At 34.7% G+C, this 20,100-nt stretch overlaps 1 protein-coding gene across 1 annotated transcript; it reads right to left on the reverse strand.

The window, feature by feature from the left end:
* Window positions 1–223: 223 nt before the first annotated feature.
* On the reverse strand, window positions 224–3,069 carry LOC112763028 (inositol transporter 1-like). The gene is made up of 5 exons (XM_025808804.1): window positions 2,913–3,069; window positions 2,571–2,641; window positions 1,686–2,021; window positions 1,149–1,256; window positions 224–1,057 (listed from the first exon to the last, which is right to left on the reverse strand). Exons 1-5 carry the CDS (start codon window positions 3,067–3,069, stop codon window positions 224–226), a joined length of 1,506 nt encoding a protein of 501 aa, XP_025664589.1.
* Window positions 3,070–20,100: the final 17,031 nt, after the last annotated feature.

Below are 20,100 nucleotides of genomic sequence, written 5' to 3' on the forward strand. Positions count from 1 at the left end.
AAAAGATATTAACTATATATAATTCATATAATATGAAATAGCTAATGTGATTATAACTGATTATATGTATTGCCCATAAATAAATTAAACATTATAATTTTCTAACAATATAGTGACTCATTTTGTGTACACATAAAATGATCAATAAACAATCATTGTTAATCAACAAATAACAATACATCGAATGAAAAAGAGTTATCAATAGTAATTACTAAAAACAAAATCATGTATTTGTTTTCTCAACCAGACTTATGTCATTTTTGTCTTTTCCGTAGGCTTTTTCCTTCCAAATGTTTGAAACTTCTTCAAAGGTCAATCCTTTTGTCTCTGGCATGTAGATGATCACAAAAACAATTGCAACCATAGTGACTCCCAAGAGAATCATGAAACTCCCACCAAGCCCTATGGCATCAACTACTGAAAGAAAACTAATAGACATTATAACACTACAAATCCAATTCACAGTTGCAGACATGCCACCACATATTCCTCTATACTCTTCAGGATAAATCTCCGAGTTCACTGCCCATGGCACAGGACCCATACCAGGAGCAAAGAATATGATATACAAAGCTAAACCAACAATCGCAAGCCACGCATATACTTGACTGGCATTGCCATGTCCTATAATAAAGCATGCCATAGAGAGGATGGTTAAGGCTATAGCCACACCTGATAAGCTACCAAGAGTGAGCTTTTTGCGGCCTGAAGCGTCAATAAGATAGATTCCAAGAATTGTGCCACCGGCATTCAAGCCAGAAACAATAAGGGACAAGAACAATGCAGCATCGTTTGATTTAAACCCAGCTAATTGGATGATTATTGGACTATAATACAAGACAATGCTAATACCGGTAAATTGCTGGAATGCTTGAAGTCCAGCCCCACATATAAATGCAACTCTAATTTCTTTTAGCTTGAACACATCACTGTAGTTAACTTTGACCTTATTTTTCTGTTCTTTCTCCAAGTGAAATTCTAGAATCTCAATCTCATCTTCTAAACGAGGTGATGGGTAAATCTTGGATAGAACATTAGCGGCTGCTTCTTTCTTATTCTGTAGGTGAAAGAAAAAAAAATTCACATACAAGAAGAATAACAATGCATTTAAAACATGTTTTACATGTATTGACATGTATAGGTTTTACCTTAAAATAGAGCCATCTTGGGGATTCAGGGAGGAAGATCATAAAAACTAATTGGACCACTGCAGGAGAGCCTGCAACCCCGAGCATCCAACGCCACGTACCCGGGACCTACATGCAAAAAATGATTTTATTAGGAAACTATTTTTACCAAAAACTTAAATTGATAAGAGGAGGTGTATGAATGATTATATCTCTAACACATTCTTCTTCTCAAAAATTTATGATGTGTTTACCTTAATTTTTGCATATATAGGTCATTTTTCTCTTTTTGTTTGTCTTATATTAAATTCTTTCTTTTGGAGTTAAAAAGGTTTGAATTCTAGACCTTTAAGTTAAAGAAACTATGATACCATATTGTAAAATTACTTCGCCTAAGAATTTAAGTTTAAAGAAAAATACATAAATAATTATATCTCTAACAGATTTAATTAGATATTATAAAATTATGATTGAGTATTTAATAAGAAAAACTGTTATTATTGTTGTTACCCTTGTTATTAACAATCTAGTGGTGGTTAGCAAATTATGTATGCTTACCTTTGTCAAGCCATAATTGATGACAAATGACAGAAATTGTCCACCGGTAATCATAAGAGCATTGAAGCCAACTAATCCTCCTCTTATTTCAGATGGTGATATTTCTGCAATATAAACTGGAGCAGTAACGGAAGCCGCACCAACACCAAGGCCAACCAAAAAACGGCCTATTATAATAACATAAGGATTTGGTGCAATGGCCATAATAAGTGATCCTACGGCAAAACAAAAATCTGCCACTACAATAGCCATCTTACGCCCTAAAGCATCATTAATGTAACCGCCAATGGTAGCACCAAATATTGCACCAACCAAGGCCATAGCAACAATAAGTTCCTGCAAATATGAACACATAAATACACACAAATATATAAAACATAAAAATAAAAAGTAAAGTCTATGGTTATTATTATGATGACTACGGTGGCTATCAAATTTAAAAGTATTATTTGATAATAAAAAATATTATTTTAAAGTTTACAATACTTTACCAAAATTAAAGTTACTGTGTAGACGCCATAACAATAGATATCATATTATGCACCTAAGACCAAAACTAACATTCATGTATAGGTTACTGAATTCTTCTTCTTCTTTTCCTTGCCTTTTTCATAATTTTCAATCAATCCCAAAAAGCCTAGCATTGTTAAGTCTTAGTGGGTGTCTTATTCTTAATTTTAAGGTCATGTGAAGATGATATCGTAAATTATTAGATGATTTGTCATGTTTGATTAAAAGATCTAAAAGATTGCAATTATAGAAGTAGCCACCTTATTTTAATAAATGCTTAATTTTTTTCAATGTTAAAAGTCTTTCCTCAATTATCAAAAATAAAAACTTTTTATAGTCAAAGTGTGTGACTTAATAAACCTTTTTGCTTATTACCTGAAGAAAAAAACTATTCTTGACCTGCTCGAAATCCTCTTTTATATACAAGAGGGCACCTGATATCACACCTGCATTCATTTATCGATCAAATAGAAACAAACATGAGCAATTGTGTGGGTATATATTTCTAAAAGAAAAATATATTAAAAAAAATTATAAAGTAGTCAATATTAATTGATTTTTTATTGCAAAATTCTTTTTTTAAATCTTTATCTTTGGAAAATTTAGAGTTTCATATTAGAATTTTGTAAAGAGTTTAAAATTCAGAGTTTAAAATTTAGAATTAAAAAACTTATTGAAATTAGCTCTCTAATTGAACTCAAATGCATATATACATACCAGTATCATAGCCGAATAAAAGACCTCCAATACCAGCAGTGAGAGTAATTGCAACAATGTAAGAGTTTTGAAAAATTGATATTCTACGCTCAGGATGTTTTTCTAAGTAATTGAAACTTCCTGCTCTCACAGAAATATTCATATCTACTGCAACCATTTTAGCTTGCTCCTTGATTATCAACTATGGTTATACATACAAGATGAGACATCATTTTATAGAGAATACAAATGCTTAGTTTGGTATTCTAGTTAGTTCTCTTTTATGAAATTAGTTATATTTGAAGGCATTTTTTGTTTATTCTAGGTAAGACTGGCTAAAAATCCATCACTTGCAACAATGTACAAATACAAAATAGTAAAAAATGAAACTGATTAAAGATATTTATAACTTTTGTAGGGAAGACAACTCTTCTGTTGTTATAGCATGAGGTAAAATTAAATAATGAAAGGAAGAAGAGGTTTAATTTGTTTTATTTACTTTTTTTGGTAAGTACTTAAACAATTACAAGGGTGTACTTGGATGGAAATATGTATGTATTTAGTTAAGGGATTTTCACTTATTTAAAATTTAAAAGTATCGTATTTATTTAAGTTACTCATTTGAAAAAACAAATTGATATTTATGTCTTATTTAATTTTATTTATAAATAAATCTCAATAGCTAAATGAGAAAATTTTTAATTTCAAATATGCGAAAAACCCATGTGACTATGAAAGAAATTTAAATAATGAAAAATATTAAGTTCACCCCATATATATAAGAACTCAAGTCGTCTAATTAACTTAGCAAACTGACATTTCAACTTAACAAAAGATACAACAAAATTTCTTGTTAGTCAACCGCGTCATCAAGTCCTATTATAACATGTTTATGTAATAATCTTTTTAATCTTTAGAAATGCTTGATAACTGCTTTATTGATGCACAATTTAGCCCTTACTTATTGTTATATTGAATTTATTTTAGTTAAACTATTATAAATAATTAATTCCAATTGCCAGTTGGTAATTTTTTTTTCAAAGTTAGTCATTATTCATTTCATCAGATAAAATGAATACAGTGATGTCCTTTCCGTTGAATACTTTGATATTTCTCCTCGCCAAATTGCCCAGACTAGCATCGCCGTCATTGCCAGGTCCTTCTTTTCTTGCAGTCGTCGTGTTACAAGCTCACCCAGTTCCAACCACTACCACTATGGTTCTTGATTGTCATTGACTATTGACGCCGCACCGAAGTTGGAGATTTGCCAAGCCTGTTTTGCAAGGGGGCAGAGCACTAAACAGTGAAGAGCCGTCTCTTCTTCTCCTCTTTATCTATAGCACAAGTCTTCTACATTTTGGAATTTGTCGTAGATGCGTTGGACTAGAATCCCATTGTAAGGTAGCCTCCAGATGAAGATCTTAACTTTTGGAGGGCATCACAGATCCCTTGGAATTCCTTCAATTTGGAAATAATTTGATTTAATTGCATAAACTTATCATGTTAGTACCCAATTAGGACTATTAAGTATGTGCTATTATCAGTGTGGTATCACTTAACGTGTCATATCAACAAATTTTGACATTATTATTAGTAATAGAAGTGACTAAATGACTAATATGACTAGCTTAAAATTTTTTAAGGACGAATTTTATTAAAAAAAAAAGTTCGGAGACCAATTTAAAAAATAAATTATCTTTGAGAGACAAATTTGACATTTTAATCGTAAACCAATACATACAAATATACACAAGTATACTATATTTTAATATACATGAGACCAATGGCAGAGCTTGAAGAAATTTTTTGAGGGACAAAAAATTGTAACATAAAAATTATATAATAATATTTATATTAAAATAAAATTTATAAATATAATTATTTTAAAGTTTATTACTAATATGACAATAAATAAATAATTATATAGACAAATATAAAATACTTTAGAGATTTCAGAATTAACATTGTAAAATAAATAACTATATAAATAAAAGAAATTAATTTTATTACAACTAATTTTAATATTAAAATTGTAAACCGAGTTGATAATGAGAATAATAAATAATAATGAGAATAAGATTTTAATTTGTAAAGGTCCTTTGAAACCCAAGTATAAAAGATGTTATTGTAAAATAAATAACTATATAGATAAAATAAATTAATTTTACCACAACTAATTCCAATATTAAAATTGTAAAATTTTTTTATAATGAGAATAATAAATGATAATGAGAATGAGATTTTAATTTGTATGAATAAGCCAATATGGTCTTTAATTTGTGAAAGCCCATTAAAGTCTAAGTCCAAAATATTAATGTTTAAAATTAAAAATAATTATACTAATATTTTTATAAAACCTTTGGGTGAGCCATGATCCCTGTTGTAATATCCGGTCTAACCGAAATTTAGTAAATAATAAGTTAAATAGGAGCGAATATGGTTGGAAGATTTGGCAATTGGAATTTGATAATTTAAATATGATATTTGGATTCAGTGAATTTTTCCGAGTCGGAAAATATAGTTTTCTGCGTAAAAGTGCGCAGTGGAATTTTGACCGGCAGTACCGGCTGAGATCTGTCTGGTACTACAACTGAGGAAATTGATTATGGGTAAATAAGATTAAGAAATGAGGAATTATAATTAGGGAAGGTAGAAATATTTAAAGTGCGATTTAGAGCGCTAATCTTAAAGGTTTCGGCCCAAAATTGGGCCAATGAGCAAAAATAAGTGAACCGGGCCTAAGTGGGCCCAAGACCTAACATATATAAACATTAGTTGTGAGCATTTCAGCTCATTTTACCCTAAAAAGAAGGGTTGGGGCGCTGATTTGAGAAGAGAGAAGAGAAGAGAGAAAACCTAACTCTCTTTGATTTTCAAACCACCATAACTTGAGCTACGAAGCTCCGATTGACGAGCCGTTTGCGGCCACGCGTTGCTCTTCTCATCTTCTACAATTCTATCTAAGTTTGGTGGTGAGTATTTCATTCATCTCTGCCTAGTTTTTGAAATTCCCCACTGTTACACGTTTTTAGGTAGTTAGTGTTGAAATCTTGTGATTTTGGGTGTTTAGGGATACTCCAACATGGATTCTAAGTGGGTTCTATCCCTACTTCATATGGGCTGAGGTAAGAAGTGCTCAAACCCTTGTGATTTGTCATTTTGATGAGCCCTAGGTTGATGTATATATGTGACATTGGTTATGTTAGTGTATTTGGTGATGTTGGTGCACAATTGGGAGATTGGTATTGCTTGAGGAGCTTTGGTAAGGCTTGGAGCTAAGGTTGGTGAAGAATTCCAAAGAAGAGGCTCAATTGGTTTGGCTACAAGAGGTACGGTTTAAGTTTCATTTAAGTACCGTGTGTTGTAATGAGAATTCCTAGGCTAGATGCCCCTAGGATTAAGTTTGGATTGTGTAAATGGTTGGTGCTAATATGCATAGTTGATATGTAATGTGAATTAATGATTGGGTTGAGAATTGTGTGACCTTGTATGCTTGGTGTATTGAGAATTTAATGTACTGGGTAATGAGTATTGATTTGTGGTTTATGCATTTAAATTGTGAAAATTAGGCCGGAGGCCGTGAATTTTGGGCTGGAGGCCGGAAAGAGGTAAGAAAGGTAAGTCGATGTGTGCATTGTATGATGGCACAAGTGATTGGATGAATTTCAGATAATGAATATATGAATGATTAGGTTGGTTATTGAATAATAATGTTTGAGAAGTTGAAGTGTGGAATTTGGTAATTTTGGATGAAATTATGTAGAGGAGGTATGTTTGGTTCGGTTGAGATATATTATGTGATCATATATGTGATTATGATTATTGATGCCTTGATGGTATGATGATGCATTAGAGATATGTATGTTGTGATATATGCTTGGGGAATGATTAAGGTTGATTTGTGGGTGAAATCACGTGATAGTGAGTATGATATTGATTACGTATAATGATGGTTGATTGGAAATGGTATTATTGGAAATTGGGATGAGGAAGGATGTATGACATGATATTGTGTTTGTCCTTTAGCCATTTGATTGAGAAGTGTTAAAATGGTTAGATGTGGTTTTGGGAATTTTTGGTAAAGTGTCAATGTGTGAGTTGAGGATGGCTTGATGTGGATTTTGGTACATTTTGATTGATTTCAAAAAGGGTTGAAATTGGCATGTTTTGGTTGATTTTGAAAAGAGTTGAAAATGGCTTGTTTTGAAAATGGCACCTAGTGGTTTTGTATGAAAATATGGTTTTTGGGCATACTTTGACGGGACATAACTTGGACTACAGATCTCTGTTTTGTGCCAAATCTATTTAGAAATGAAATTGGATCCGGGATGTCCATGCCGTTTGAAGAACGGGTGAAAAATAATTTAAAATGAGAAAGTTAGGTCCGTCGGAAGATTGGGGGTTGAATCTGTAAATTCTGCAGCTTTTAACTTAGAAAATTTTTAGCAGAATGACCCTCCACGCGTAGGCGCACTTGGCGCATACGCGTCGTTCTTCAAGAAGGCACTATCCACGCGTGCGCGTGGTGTGCGCGGGCGCGTCGATGCGCTGCACCAAATGCCCAGCTATTTTCCCGAGAGTTGTGCCAGTTTTGTGCCTGGGGCGCAAGAGCACCCGCGCGTACGCGTGGTTGACGCTTGCGTGTCGTTTGGCTATTTTGCAACACGTGCGTCCGCGCGTATGACACTTGCGCATCGATGAGTTTTGTGGCCATCCACGCGTGCGCGTGGAGTGCGCATACGCGTGGCCCTGTTTTCATGCCAAAGTTGATTTTTGAGTTTTAAAAGCCAAATCTCATACTTCTAAGCCTCCGATCTCACCTCTTATGTATTAAATCATTCTGATATGCCTAGCAATGAGCTAGGGGATGTGGTAACTTGCGAGTGAAGCAAGGGGAAAAGTTATGATCAATGATGATCAAAGATGATTATATGAGATATGGAGGATGACGGTGGAAGTACCGTGTATGCCATGAGCCGGAGGGCTATATTTATTGATAAATGGCCCGTTCTTGATTGGACCATGAGCCGGATGGCTGAGTTATTGCCGGGTTATGGCAAAGCCATTACTGTTTATGGCTGAGTATAAATGCATATATGATTAATGAATGAATATGTTAAATGGATAATAATGAAAAAATATTGAAATGTGATGTGCGACCCCGTGTAGTAGGTAGTGGCGTTGTCCACTTGCTCCGGGTATGAGACGGGAAAGGAGGATTATGATAAACGAGTTTAATCGTGGGGTTTTGAATAAATGTGTATTTGTAATACCTGGGTAGTAGCAAGGGTCGTGGTTCATCCCGCTTGCTCCGGGTCATTGTCTGAGGATTGATAATAATGAAGGGTGATTATGAATAAATGTTTATTTGTGATACTTGGGTAGTAGCAAGGGTTGTGGTTCGTCCCACTTGCTCCAAGTTAATGTTTGAGATTTGGTAACAATGAATGTTGATAATATGAATTGAGATTGAATGAATATATGTTTGAGATGCCTGGGCAGTAGCAAGGGTTGTGGTTCGTCCCACTTGCTCCGAGCCAATGCTTGAGATACCTGGGTAGTAGCAAGGGTTGTGGTTCGTCCCACTTGCTCTAGGTCAGAAATTGCGACGCCTGGGTAGTAGCGGCAGTAGTGGTGAATCCACTCGCTCCAGGTTGAGCTTTTAAACACCCGCCTGGGTAGTAGCCGCAGTAGTGATTATTTCACTGGCTCTGGGTTGAGCGGGCAGTAGCAAGGGGGTTGTAGCTCAAACCTACTTGCTCCGCAAGGGGTGTTTCTGTCCAATGGTTAGCTACCAGGACATGTCGGGTTGGCTATATAACCGACAGATGATATCATCAGCCATAGGGCAGGCATTCATCATTTGCATATGTTTGAATTGTTTGGGTTTGCCATTTGTCTTGGATTTCTACATCATATATGCCATGTTACCTGACTATATGCTACTTGTTCTACTTGTATCATGTTTGTGTATTACTTGCTTGTATTGCTTGTGTTTGTACAACTGAGAGGCCCCTCATGTTGGTGTCGGTGGGTGTGAGGGTTGTTCTTGATGGGATGAATTGATGATGCGATTGCATGATGATGTATTGATATAGAACTGCTGAGGCAGAACAACTGGTGATAGTTTTGCTTATGATTTTGAGTCTGATTCGTGGAAGAGTCAGCGAGTTGGGAAACATGTGAAACATGAATTGAATTTAGCACTCCCTTATGACAGTTGCCTATTCATGGATTAGCGAGAACCTAGGATGAATAATTGGTGAAGAAGTTTAGGATGCTTAGTGAGTTTTTGTTGCAGTACATTGAATTTATTTGGCACTTTTACCGTACTGGGAACCCATGGGCCCGGGGTTCTCATTCCGTATATATCTCTTGTTTTTCAGATACAGGTCCAGGTGCTCAGAAGTGAGTTGTGGGTCGTCTGAGAGACGGCGAAGATCTTTATTTCCTCTACTTTGTGTTTTGATTAGAATCTCTCCACCTTTGTTTTGGAAAGTTTATATTATGTAGTGAACTCTTTGAATTTGCCTATAGAGGCTCTCATGTTTCCTTCGGGAGAGATTAGGATATACTGTTGTCAACTAATTTCATAATGTACTCTAGCCGACCTAAACTTCGCGGGTCGTGACTAGTAGCTATTTACTTATGTTATATATATCTATCTGTTATCTATCTCTTAATCTCCTCTATGCCTTGTCCGTATATCGTTTTCGGCTTCACGGTTTATCTTTTGTTGTCGAAACGTGAGAGATACGTCTTCGCGATTTTATTTCTACTATTTTCAGGCTTCTCGATTAATACTCCTTTCGAAATTACCTATATTTATTTATTAAAAATCCACCTGAGAGTCGTACCACCGTAATATCATTGACTTATGACTCGAGCATAAGGATTTGAATATTAGGGTGTTACACCTGTTGTCTGAACTAAGCTCCGTCTCTTGTAGGAGACATTTTTGTATACCATATCAAGTTGTTAACATATATTTTTTTAATTATCTTAAGGATATATTTTAGTGCAATTAAATGAATTGACATGAATAATTTTATATCTAATTCGAGTAAATACTGAAAATCCCTATGAAATTTGAGTATTTATGCTATCTAATTCACAACTACATTGCAAGTTAAATGGACTAAGCCAAGAGAGAAGCCGAGCATCATCACTTTCCTCTATTTTTTATATTTTCTTGGTTAATTTTAAAAACTTCAGTATTCATCAAAGGGTCACTTTTAAATTTTAATATTGGAGGGATGGTTGTGTTATATTTTGTTATTGGAAGTTAGTATTTTTACTCAATTGTGGAAATCATATTCAAAGAACTCAGAGGATTAGTTTTTGTTCACATGAAATCGGATACTTCAATTTGTGCACACTCAAATCTGAACTTATCACTTTAGAAATTTAACTCTCATATTTTAATTGAAATTTTTTCTGACCCCAAATTTGAGCCTCAGATTTGCTTTTTGCAATTAAAAAAAATTACCTCCATATTAAATTAAAACACCCAGCTTTTCATGGCTAACGATAATACAACAACAATTTTCATTACAAAAAAAATGAGCCTTCTAGCACACCATACCCTTTGAGGCTCATTATTTAGTAATGAAAATTGTTATTGTGTTATCATTAGTCATAGAAAAGCTGGGTATTTTAATTTAATATGGAAGTATTTTTTTTAATTACAAAACCCAAATATGAGGCTCAGATTTGGGGTTAGGCAAAATTTAAATTAAAATATAAGGGTTAGATTTTTGGAGTGATAAGTTCAGATTTGAGGGTGCCTGTAACACCCTAATTACCCTAAACCTTACCTCATGCCGTAAAGCAAAAGTTAATCAGAGGTCACGACAATCCTAAGGCTTACACATAAATATATATAGAAGAAATAATAATTCTAGAAGCCCGATAAAGAATAACGCTCAAAAACAGAGTTTGAAAAATGCAAAACGTTCACACGAAGCTACACTAAACGAGGCACAAGATAAACGTACAGATATCAACACCTATATAGAGATATCAACGGATAATAGCTATAAGGATCTAGCCGCCGCTCGCGGAGTTTAAGCCGGCTATATATATATACAGAGTTTAGATAAAATAGGTTATACTAACTTTCTCTCAAAGTGAGCCTCTCGGCAAAATAAATACAAAAGTGAGAGATCTTAAATAAAATACTCAAAAGACTTCAAAACAAGATAGAGATCCTCCGCTCTGTCACCACCAAAGCAACTCACCGAGGTGGGTTGCGACCTGCATCTAAAAAATAATATGAGAACCGGAGGTTCTCAATATGGTAACAGTGCCTAGTGATGTAACATATAAGACTCCGGGATGCCAGAGGCAATCCTAGAACTTCATATCTATCACAAGATTCAACTTAAAGCATAACTAAAACATTAAAACATCACTTAAAACCATAATGATAAAGGGGTAATCTAACTTAGGAATTTTCTAATCTAACAGTTCTCCGCTGTCCCACAGCCTTCACCAACATATCCTCCATGCGATCCCATCGCCACCGCCTTCTGAACCTCCTCAATCCCAGTAGAATACGCAGTTAATACAATGCAAGTAAAACACAAGTATAGGCATATATGTCAAGTAATTCAAATAGGCAATTAGGCATGTTATATAATTAGGCAAGCAATTTCAAGTCAGCAAAGCAAACAAACAAATAGAATATATACATGATGAATGCCTGTCCTACTGGCTGTGATATCACATTGTCGGTTCAACTGCCAACCCGACACATCTCCATGGAGATGTTGCCTTTCGGAATCATAATGGGAATCCCCGAGATATGGTGCTCGGAACACCGTCCAGGATTTTGTGCCTGCACACTCTAGTGATCCGAAGGGATGCGAGCGGGATACTCTTGCCACAGACCTCACATCTCAACGTAAGCGGGATTAACTACCGTCCTTATTCCCCACCGCAACCTCAACAGGTGGGATTAACCACCGTCCCTTACAGGCGCATAGCGTCTCATAATTCTCAGCATATAACAGTAATCCAGTGGTTTTCAGAAAAATCATTTTTCAGTATATCAATAATTCATCATTGCATTCGGAGTCCTAGACTCATCTCAACCACTGTCATTTCATAATTTTCATTCCGATCTCAATAGTTCACCACTTTCACAATATCATTCAGAACTCCTCAGTTCACCACTTTCACAATTTCCTATCAATAATCACCAATACCTTACGCCGCCTTCTCACTCAACCAAAACCATCCTCAGTACTCCAAAAACCTAAACCTCCGTTCACTAACTTTTTACCAGAATTACCGAATTGGATTCACCTAGGATCTTCTCTATGTTTTAACATCCAAAAACAAGCCAAAAAGTCTTAGATAGGTGTCATAGAAGTTTACAAGCTTGCCGGGAAGGTAAAATCGTTAAAAACAAGATTTTTATTGAAAAACAGGGCAATGTATGTACGCACAGGGGTGTGCATACACACAGGGGTGTGTGTGCGCATGCCCAGGAGGATTTTCAAGATGTGTGCGTATGCATAGAGGGTGCGTGTGCACAGGAGTAAAATTTTCCAATTCTGTTCGCTCGCACAAGGCGTGCGAACGCCCTCAACAGAATACACCTTCCAACTTGTGCATGCGCACAGCTTGTAAAGCTTCGTTGGTTGTGTGTGTGCACAGAGCATGCTAGTGCTCCCAACAGTAGCCATATCCCCGTGTGTGCGTGCACACAGGTTCAAAAATCCATAGGGTGTGCGTGCGCACACAAACCAGAAATCACAATTTCTACAGCATTTACAGAATTCAAATTTTGACACCAAACTTTGAATGATCATAACTTCCCCTACAAAATCTATTTTCTACAAACTTTATATCAATTTAAAGCTCTCAAAGCCATCTTTAATTTAAAAAAAGTTTCATTCAATTTTTTAAGCTTTGAGGCTCAAGTTATGATCCGTCAAAGTTTACAAAAATCCGTTTTTTTTTTACCAAAGTTCGCTACTTTCTCAAATTCCTAAAATTCATAACCAAATCACATCAAAACCATAGCAAACTCCAATTTACCTTATAACTTACCCATTTTCACCACAAATTCACCATTCATACAATTTTCCACTCACATTACATAATCTTCAACCTCAATTATCAAATATATCATACTAAAACCCTTTTCTCAACCAACACAATCATCCATCATCATTATATCACCAATAATCATCATTATTAACCTCATTCAACCTCAATCTCAAGATTTAACATTATTTTATCAACATCCACACCACAATTCTTAAAATAGCCAAAATCATTACATCATCATACGTCATCATTCAACAAGTCAACAACCAATATAATTCAAACCTATCCTATGGGTCACTAGCCTAAGTGTCCAGAAATATTATATATTACATGGAGGAAACCGAAACCATACCTTGGCCTATGCACAAAACACCAAATCCTCAACCAAGATCAACAAGTCCAGCCACCAAGTCCACTTTCAAGCAATTTAAGTCCCCAATATACTTCACACAACACCAATTCAAGCTAGACATTACACAAATCCCATAAATCAAATATAGGGTTTCATATATACACAAAACCACAAGAGATCAAGTATGTTCACCTTACCAAATGTGGATTGGGTAGAAACCCAATAGTAATTAGGTGCTAGAGTGTACCTAAACACCCAAAATCACCAAATTTCACTCAATACAAAACCCAAAAACTAGAAATTCTTAGGGCAGGAAACTGGGCAGGAAATTTCGAGAATCTTACCACAAGGCTTAGCTAAAAGTGACGGGCTCGGCGAGAGCTTCACGTAGCCACTGACGGCACGTGAATCAGAGCATCGTAGCTCGAGATATGATCGATTGAATGTGGATGTGAATAGTAACTTTTCTCTCTTCTTCTCCTCACTTCAGCTGCTGGTGTGTGTGTTGTTTAATGAAGAATGAGGCTGAATGGCCTTCATTTAAGCTTATATATATGTTGGGCTTGGGCCCAACTTAGGCACGGTCCAACCCATTAGCATTTTTGGCCCGTTTGGCCTAATTTCGGACCAAACCTTTAAAATTAGTACCCGGTTTTTAACTTTAATTATCCTCCTAACTTTTTCTACTGTTTTTAATTATTCTCGCATAGTACCAAACAGATCTAAGCCGGTACTGCCGGTTAATTTACCAGTGTGTGTTTTTACGCAATTTTTCAAAGAAAATTACATTTTCCAACTTAGAAAAATCTACTGAGTCCAAATATCATATTTATATTTTCTAATTAATATTCTAAACTTTTGAACCTAATTCGGGCAATTAAATTATTATTATTTAAAGTTAATTAATCGGTTAATTAATTCGCGGTTCTTACATTCTCCTCACCAAATAAGAAATTTTGCTCTCAAAATTTGGCTTACCCATCATCATCCTTAAATGTTCCCTCAACTTAAACCTACCCTTCACCATTCATCGTTTCGTTCCTCCACATCTGCTCAATTTCCTGATTACATCTTTTATTCTTATTTATAACTCCATATTTTGACTGAATTCAAGCCTATATCATACTCATCCTTCCTACTCTTAGATTTCCTTAATTCAAGCTCAATACAATATTAGTATTTCAATTTAATGCTCATCTAATCTATCTTTCAAATAACTCAATTTCTATTTCAATCTAAGTCCAAAGTCAGCATGATCAAATATCGCAATCCCTATCTTCCCGACACGACAATTGCATTCAGTTATCACCCAATTCTAATTTATTCGCCTACCCTCATCTTCGCAGCTTATCCCAACTCATTCTAATCTTACTGTGACAATCAAACATAGTTTTTAGAAAACCTTTACTTACATTAACCCACTAACTCTTCAAGTATTCAAGCCTAAGATACGTTTAGTCCTCTTCCTACGACCTCTACTCACGACTATCATGTGCTATTGCATTCCACAAGCTTCCGTTGCGCCACTCTGATTTTTAGCCACTAATTAACTAACTAATCCAAATATTCAATCAAGTCATACATCATCCATCGGATTACAAAACCTAGGCTTACTTTTGAACTTCCTCAACTTGACCCAAATAGGGTTTACTCTCATCCTAAGACTAAATCCTAACTTAGGGCCTTATAGCATCTCTATGCCTAATTCAAAGTCTCATCAAATTTCCAATCGTAAACAACTTTTCATAGCTCCAATTACAATATCCATCAATTTCCAATCATTCAACACCTTCAAAGCCTAGCAACAGTTCTTATACTAACTACAACTTCACCGCCATCCACTCATTCACACTCATAACACATTCAATCATTTCAAACACCTAAAATATTCTATTCTTCATTTTCTTTACTCATTTGACAAAATCTCAAGGTCCACAATTCCACCACATCATTTATTTCGCATCTAATTATCCAATTCGTTTACAATTTTACCAATGTATATAATTCAACCTCCCTTAGACATACTAAACAACTAATAAATTTCTACTCATCATAATCAATATCAATTACCACTCAGTGTCAAACCTAATCAAAATTCAATCCTAAATTCATGCTCACTTATTTTCTCCTTTTCTACTTACCTCTACACTTAAATGATTCACCAGGTACCACATGTTACATCAATTATCCTAGAACCTACACGTAAAAACCAAAATTAAGATGGATATCTCTAGGGGTAGCTTAACTCAAAATCTTAGCCTTTTAATAGTTTCATCCATCTCTCTGGAGGTAGTTTTCTCCTTGTTCCATATCTTCATCATGAGCACAAATGTTGTAGGCTCCAGATCATAAGTCATAACGGCCTCAACTGTCGCAATGCATAAATCACTACATCTTGATGTTACATCAGAATGCACTCCAAGATTTTCCTATGAAACATACCAATAGATCTTTAATGATCCATGGGATTCAAGTAGTGCAAACACTAGCGCTGTAGTTAATCTTTCTTTTAAGTTTTGAAGATTTTTCTCTCATAATTTGACATTCGCACCAATGGGCACTTTTGTGTGTTGACTCAGTCATCGGTAAAGCCATTTGCAAAATCGAAGCTTCACAACTCCTCGTAAGGTCACACGCTCACTGGTTTCATTCTTGGTGTTCATAAGTTGTATCCTAAGGAACTAAAATATTGATGGTTGCGTCTAAGAATTGCACGTGATGTCGAGATGAGCTCAAGCTATCCGAAGGAATATCAAGCTCGAAAGAAAGCAAACAATTTTGTAGGGTATCCGTAAGAAGTTGAAAAGATACATTGTTTTGGGATCAGATAGGGTTGTAGACATTTAGAAAATGCACCTGAAGAGAATTAGAGTGTATCTCAAAATGGAATTGCAATTTGAGAATCTTTAGAGGATACAATAAAGCAGATTGAATCAAAATACGTCTGTACTAAGTTTAAGAGGATTACAAGCCCTTAAATAAAGGCGGTTCACCTCAATAGTACACGTTCAGGCTCACATCAAGGAACTACAAGGTTCGTGCGAGGATATGTGCAAATAAGGAATATGATTAGGCAAAGTTTAATTTATTCACCAAGAAGGATTCCGAAATAAAGAGCTCTAATGAAATTTACAAGAGAAAAGATAGGTCGGATCGCAAGAATGTGTTGATGCTCTTATTCGTATAAAATCTCACACCGCCATTAAGAGTACCGTGCTTCCACAGCGTTACCCTGACTTGTTGGTCTTTAAGAATTCAATTATTCACCCACGTCAACCAAAAACGTCCCTAAGTTCTGTTGGCTCTAGCGGCAATACTTTACGCGACACAAGTGAGCTTGGTCCTAAATTTGATACTAAGTTTGACACCTTTAGTCTCGAACCCCCATCCTTATTATAAGCTATGAATAAATGCGTTGTCCCAATATCGCAAAATACAGTTAAAACTTTATAACTAGTTACACACCTACCTCTTATCTCAGGCCCCTACATATAGCGTTCATAGCGAATACATGGCTTTACTATTGGTTCTGAATCGCATCCCGGCTTTTCCCACGACGGCAATCCCTGGCAATGTGTCCAAACATTCCACAAGTGTAGCATCGAACATTTCCTTTTGTCCGGTGAAACTGGGCATCGTTGTTTCTTCTAAAGTTTCCTTGACCATAAGAATGATGTGTGGCATGTCCGTCCCTCTTGAAGATCTGGCCTCTTAGGGAAAAATACTTTCCACGACCTCTGCTACTGGTACCCCCGCGAGTATCTCTCGTCAAAGTCATGTTCTCAATGTAATTCTCCACGAATCTTGCCTCGTTCACCAATTCTGAGAATTCCCTAATCTCCAATGGAGCCACAACATGCATGATATCTTCCCTTAGCCCAACTCAGTATTTGATGCATTTCCATCCCTCATAGGACTCAGGAGTACCCTGACTTATTCTCGAGAACCTACAGAGTTCCTCGAACTTCCTGGTGTATTCAGGTATAGTCATGGACCCTTGCTTCAACCGTAAGAATTCCAACTCTCTGGCCTCCCTTATTGACTTATGAAAGTACTTCTTGTAGAAAGCTACCTGGAATAATGTCCATGTAGTGTCCATATTTTGTTGGTGTAGCTGTCAGCGCTCTCCTTGCCACCATTGCTGAGCTTCTCCCACTAGTTGATAAGCTGCTGATGAGCAGATATTTTATACGTTTTTTTGCATCATTTTCATATAGTTTTTAGTAGTTTTTGTTTAGTTCTTATTAAGTTTTTATAGGTTTTAGTGTTAAATTCATATTTTTGGGTTCTATTATGAGTTTTTGTGTTTTTGGGCAATTTCAGGTATTTTCTACCTGAAATTTGAGGAGCTGGAGTAGAAGTCTTATTCAGAGACAGAGAAAGCACTGCAGATGATGTCCAGATCTGACCTGCTTGCATTCGGAAGAGCTTCTCTGTGGTAGAGGCTAGAACCAAGGCGCAGCATTCCTACGATCCGGAAGATTCGACCTTGTCTGTGGCATTTTGAGTAGGATCATCAAGGAGAATGAACTGTACGAGTTTCACCCTCAATCAGAATGGATTCGCACTAAACCTGGGTTCAAATCTAGAGGAGTATTGGCAGCTGCTCAAACCAGTGTCAATCACATACAACCTGTCATTGAAGAAATCACTCACAAGCAAAGGAAGTAGTAATACCAGAGTTAATTCAGAAAGACAAAGCAACTCTGACTCTCAACTATAATCCTATCACTTATTCCTTTCACAGTTTCATGATACTTCATCCAACTCCATATACTTAATCAAACAACCTTCTGATTCTGCCTGACTAAGACCTACAAGATAACCATAGCTTGCTTCAAACCACAATCCTTGTGGGATCGACCCTGACTCGCTCAGGTATTACTTGGACGACCCAGTGCACTTGCTGGTACTGCTACTATACGAAATAGTGTGGGTTTTGCGTACACGCACACCAAGTTTTTGGCACCGTTGCTGGGGATTGTTGAGTTTAGACAAACTACCAGATTGTTTTGCTCTTTAGATCAGGTAAGTTTATTTTACATTATTTTAATTGAGTCTTTTATTTTTATTTTCTTCTTCTTCAACTTTTGGAAAAATTCAAAAATCTTTTCAAAAAATATTTTTTTATTTTCTTTGTTTGATTCTTGTTCTTGGTATTGAGTCTTCAATGTTCTTGTTTCCTGTTTTTCAATTCGAAACAAATTTTAAAACTTTTTTCTACTCTTTTTTAAAATATTTGTCTTTTCTCTATTTGAGTCTTTGTTAGTATTCTTGGTTTGAGTATTTAAGTATTTTATTTTTTCTTCTCTAATTTTTTCGAAAATTTCAAAAAGGTTTTTCAAAAATATTTTTATTTTTGTAGTTCAATTGGTTAGAGCGTTGTGTTCATGTTCTTGGTAATTGTTGTTTCTTTGAGTCCTTCTTTCAAAAAATTTTTCAAAAATAATTTTTCTTTGGTTTAATCTTGTGTCAAGTCTTTAAGTTTGGTGTTTTTTTGTGTTTTTCTTTTTGTTTTTCGAAAATTTCTCTTTGATTTTCTAAAAATTTTAAGTTTGGTGTTCTTTTTTTATGTTCTTGAGTTCTTTGAGTATTTAAATTTTGTTCTTGGTGTTCTTGTGAGTCTTCAAAGTGTTATTGAGTCTTGCATGGTTTTGATCTTAAAATTTTGAAGTTTGGTGTCCTTTGGTGTTTTTCTCCAAAAAGTTTCGAAAAACAAAGGTACTAGATCTAAAAATTTTAAGTTTTGTGTCTTTTTTGTGTTTTTCTCTTTCATCATAAAATTTAAAAATAAAAAAATAATATCTTTTCTTATCTTTTTAATATAATTTTCGATTTTTTTAATAAAATTCAGATTTTGATTTTAAAGTTTTATCTTATCTTATCTTAGTTGTCAAGTTTTCAAAAATCAAAATTTTCAAAAGTAAAAATCATATCTTTTTCAAAAAATCTTATCTTTTTCAAAATCATATCATATCTTTTTCAAAATTCAAAAATCTCATCTTATCTTTTTTAAATTTCAAATTTTTAAAAATTAAATCTTTTTCAAAATCAATTTTCTAATCTTATCTTTTCCTTTCTTATCTTATCTTTTCTAACTTCTAATTTTTAAATAATATCTTTTTCAAAATCAAATTTCAAAATCTTATCTTTTTCTAATTTCAAACTTTAATTTTAAATCTTTTCTTATCTTTTATTTTTATTTTTATTTTTATCTTTTCTTAATTAATATCTTACCTTCTCTCTCATCTTTTTCAAAACCACCTAACTAACTCTTCTCTTCTTAATTTTCGAAAATAATATCTCCTTCTCTCTCTCTTATTTTTCAAAACCACCTAACTAACTCTCTTCTCTCTATTTTCGAAAATTCCCTCTCTTCTCTCTCTTCTATTTTCGAAAATTCAACAATTAAATTTTAAATCATTTTAAATTTTTACTTTGATTTTCGAAAATTAATTAATTAAATAAAGAAAATAAAAATAAAAATATTTTAATTCTTATTTACTTTTTCTATTTATACCTCTTCTCTTCTCATCTCTATTCATTCAACTCTACTTCCTTTCTTCTTTCTTTTATCGTCTTTCCTTTATTCTTCACATCTCACTTGGAGCTTCTTGCCAATTGGCACAGGAAGCTTTTTTGTGATTTCTCTTCCATCTTCACTTCTTCTATCTACTTTTATTTTTTTCTACTATTTTCAAGGTATTTTTCCTCTACTTATTTTATTTATTTTTATTTTTAGAAAGAAGGGACAGAATTACACCTAAAAGTTCATACGCTGGACACAAATGCACATAA

The sequence above is a fragment of the Arachis hypogaea genome, chromosome 17 (assembly GCF_003086295.3).
Source record: "Arachis hypogaea cultivar Tifrunner chromosome 17, arahy.Tifrunner.gnm2.J5K5, whole genome shotgun sequence".
NCBI classification, from domain to species: Eukaryota; Viridiplantae; Streptophyta; class Magnoliopsida; order Fabales; family Fabaceae; genus Arachis; species Arachis hypogaea.

Bases quoted from the DNA above. Each gene is read 5' to 3' on its own strand.
- LOC112763028 (XM_025808804.1), bottom strand. From the start codon at position 3,069: ATGGTTGCAGTAGATATGAATATTTCTGTGAGAGCAGGAAGTTTCAAT. The intron at 2,642-2,912 runs GTATGTATATAT...AAATGAATGCAG, and splicing joins TTTATTCGGCTATGATACTG to GTGTGATATCAGGTGCCCTC. The intron at 1,257-1,685 runs GTAAGCATACAT...TTTTGCATGTAG, and splicing joins TCAATTATGGCTTGACAAAG to GTCCCGGGTACGTGGCGTTG.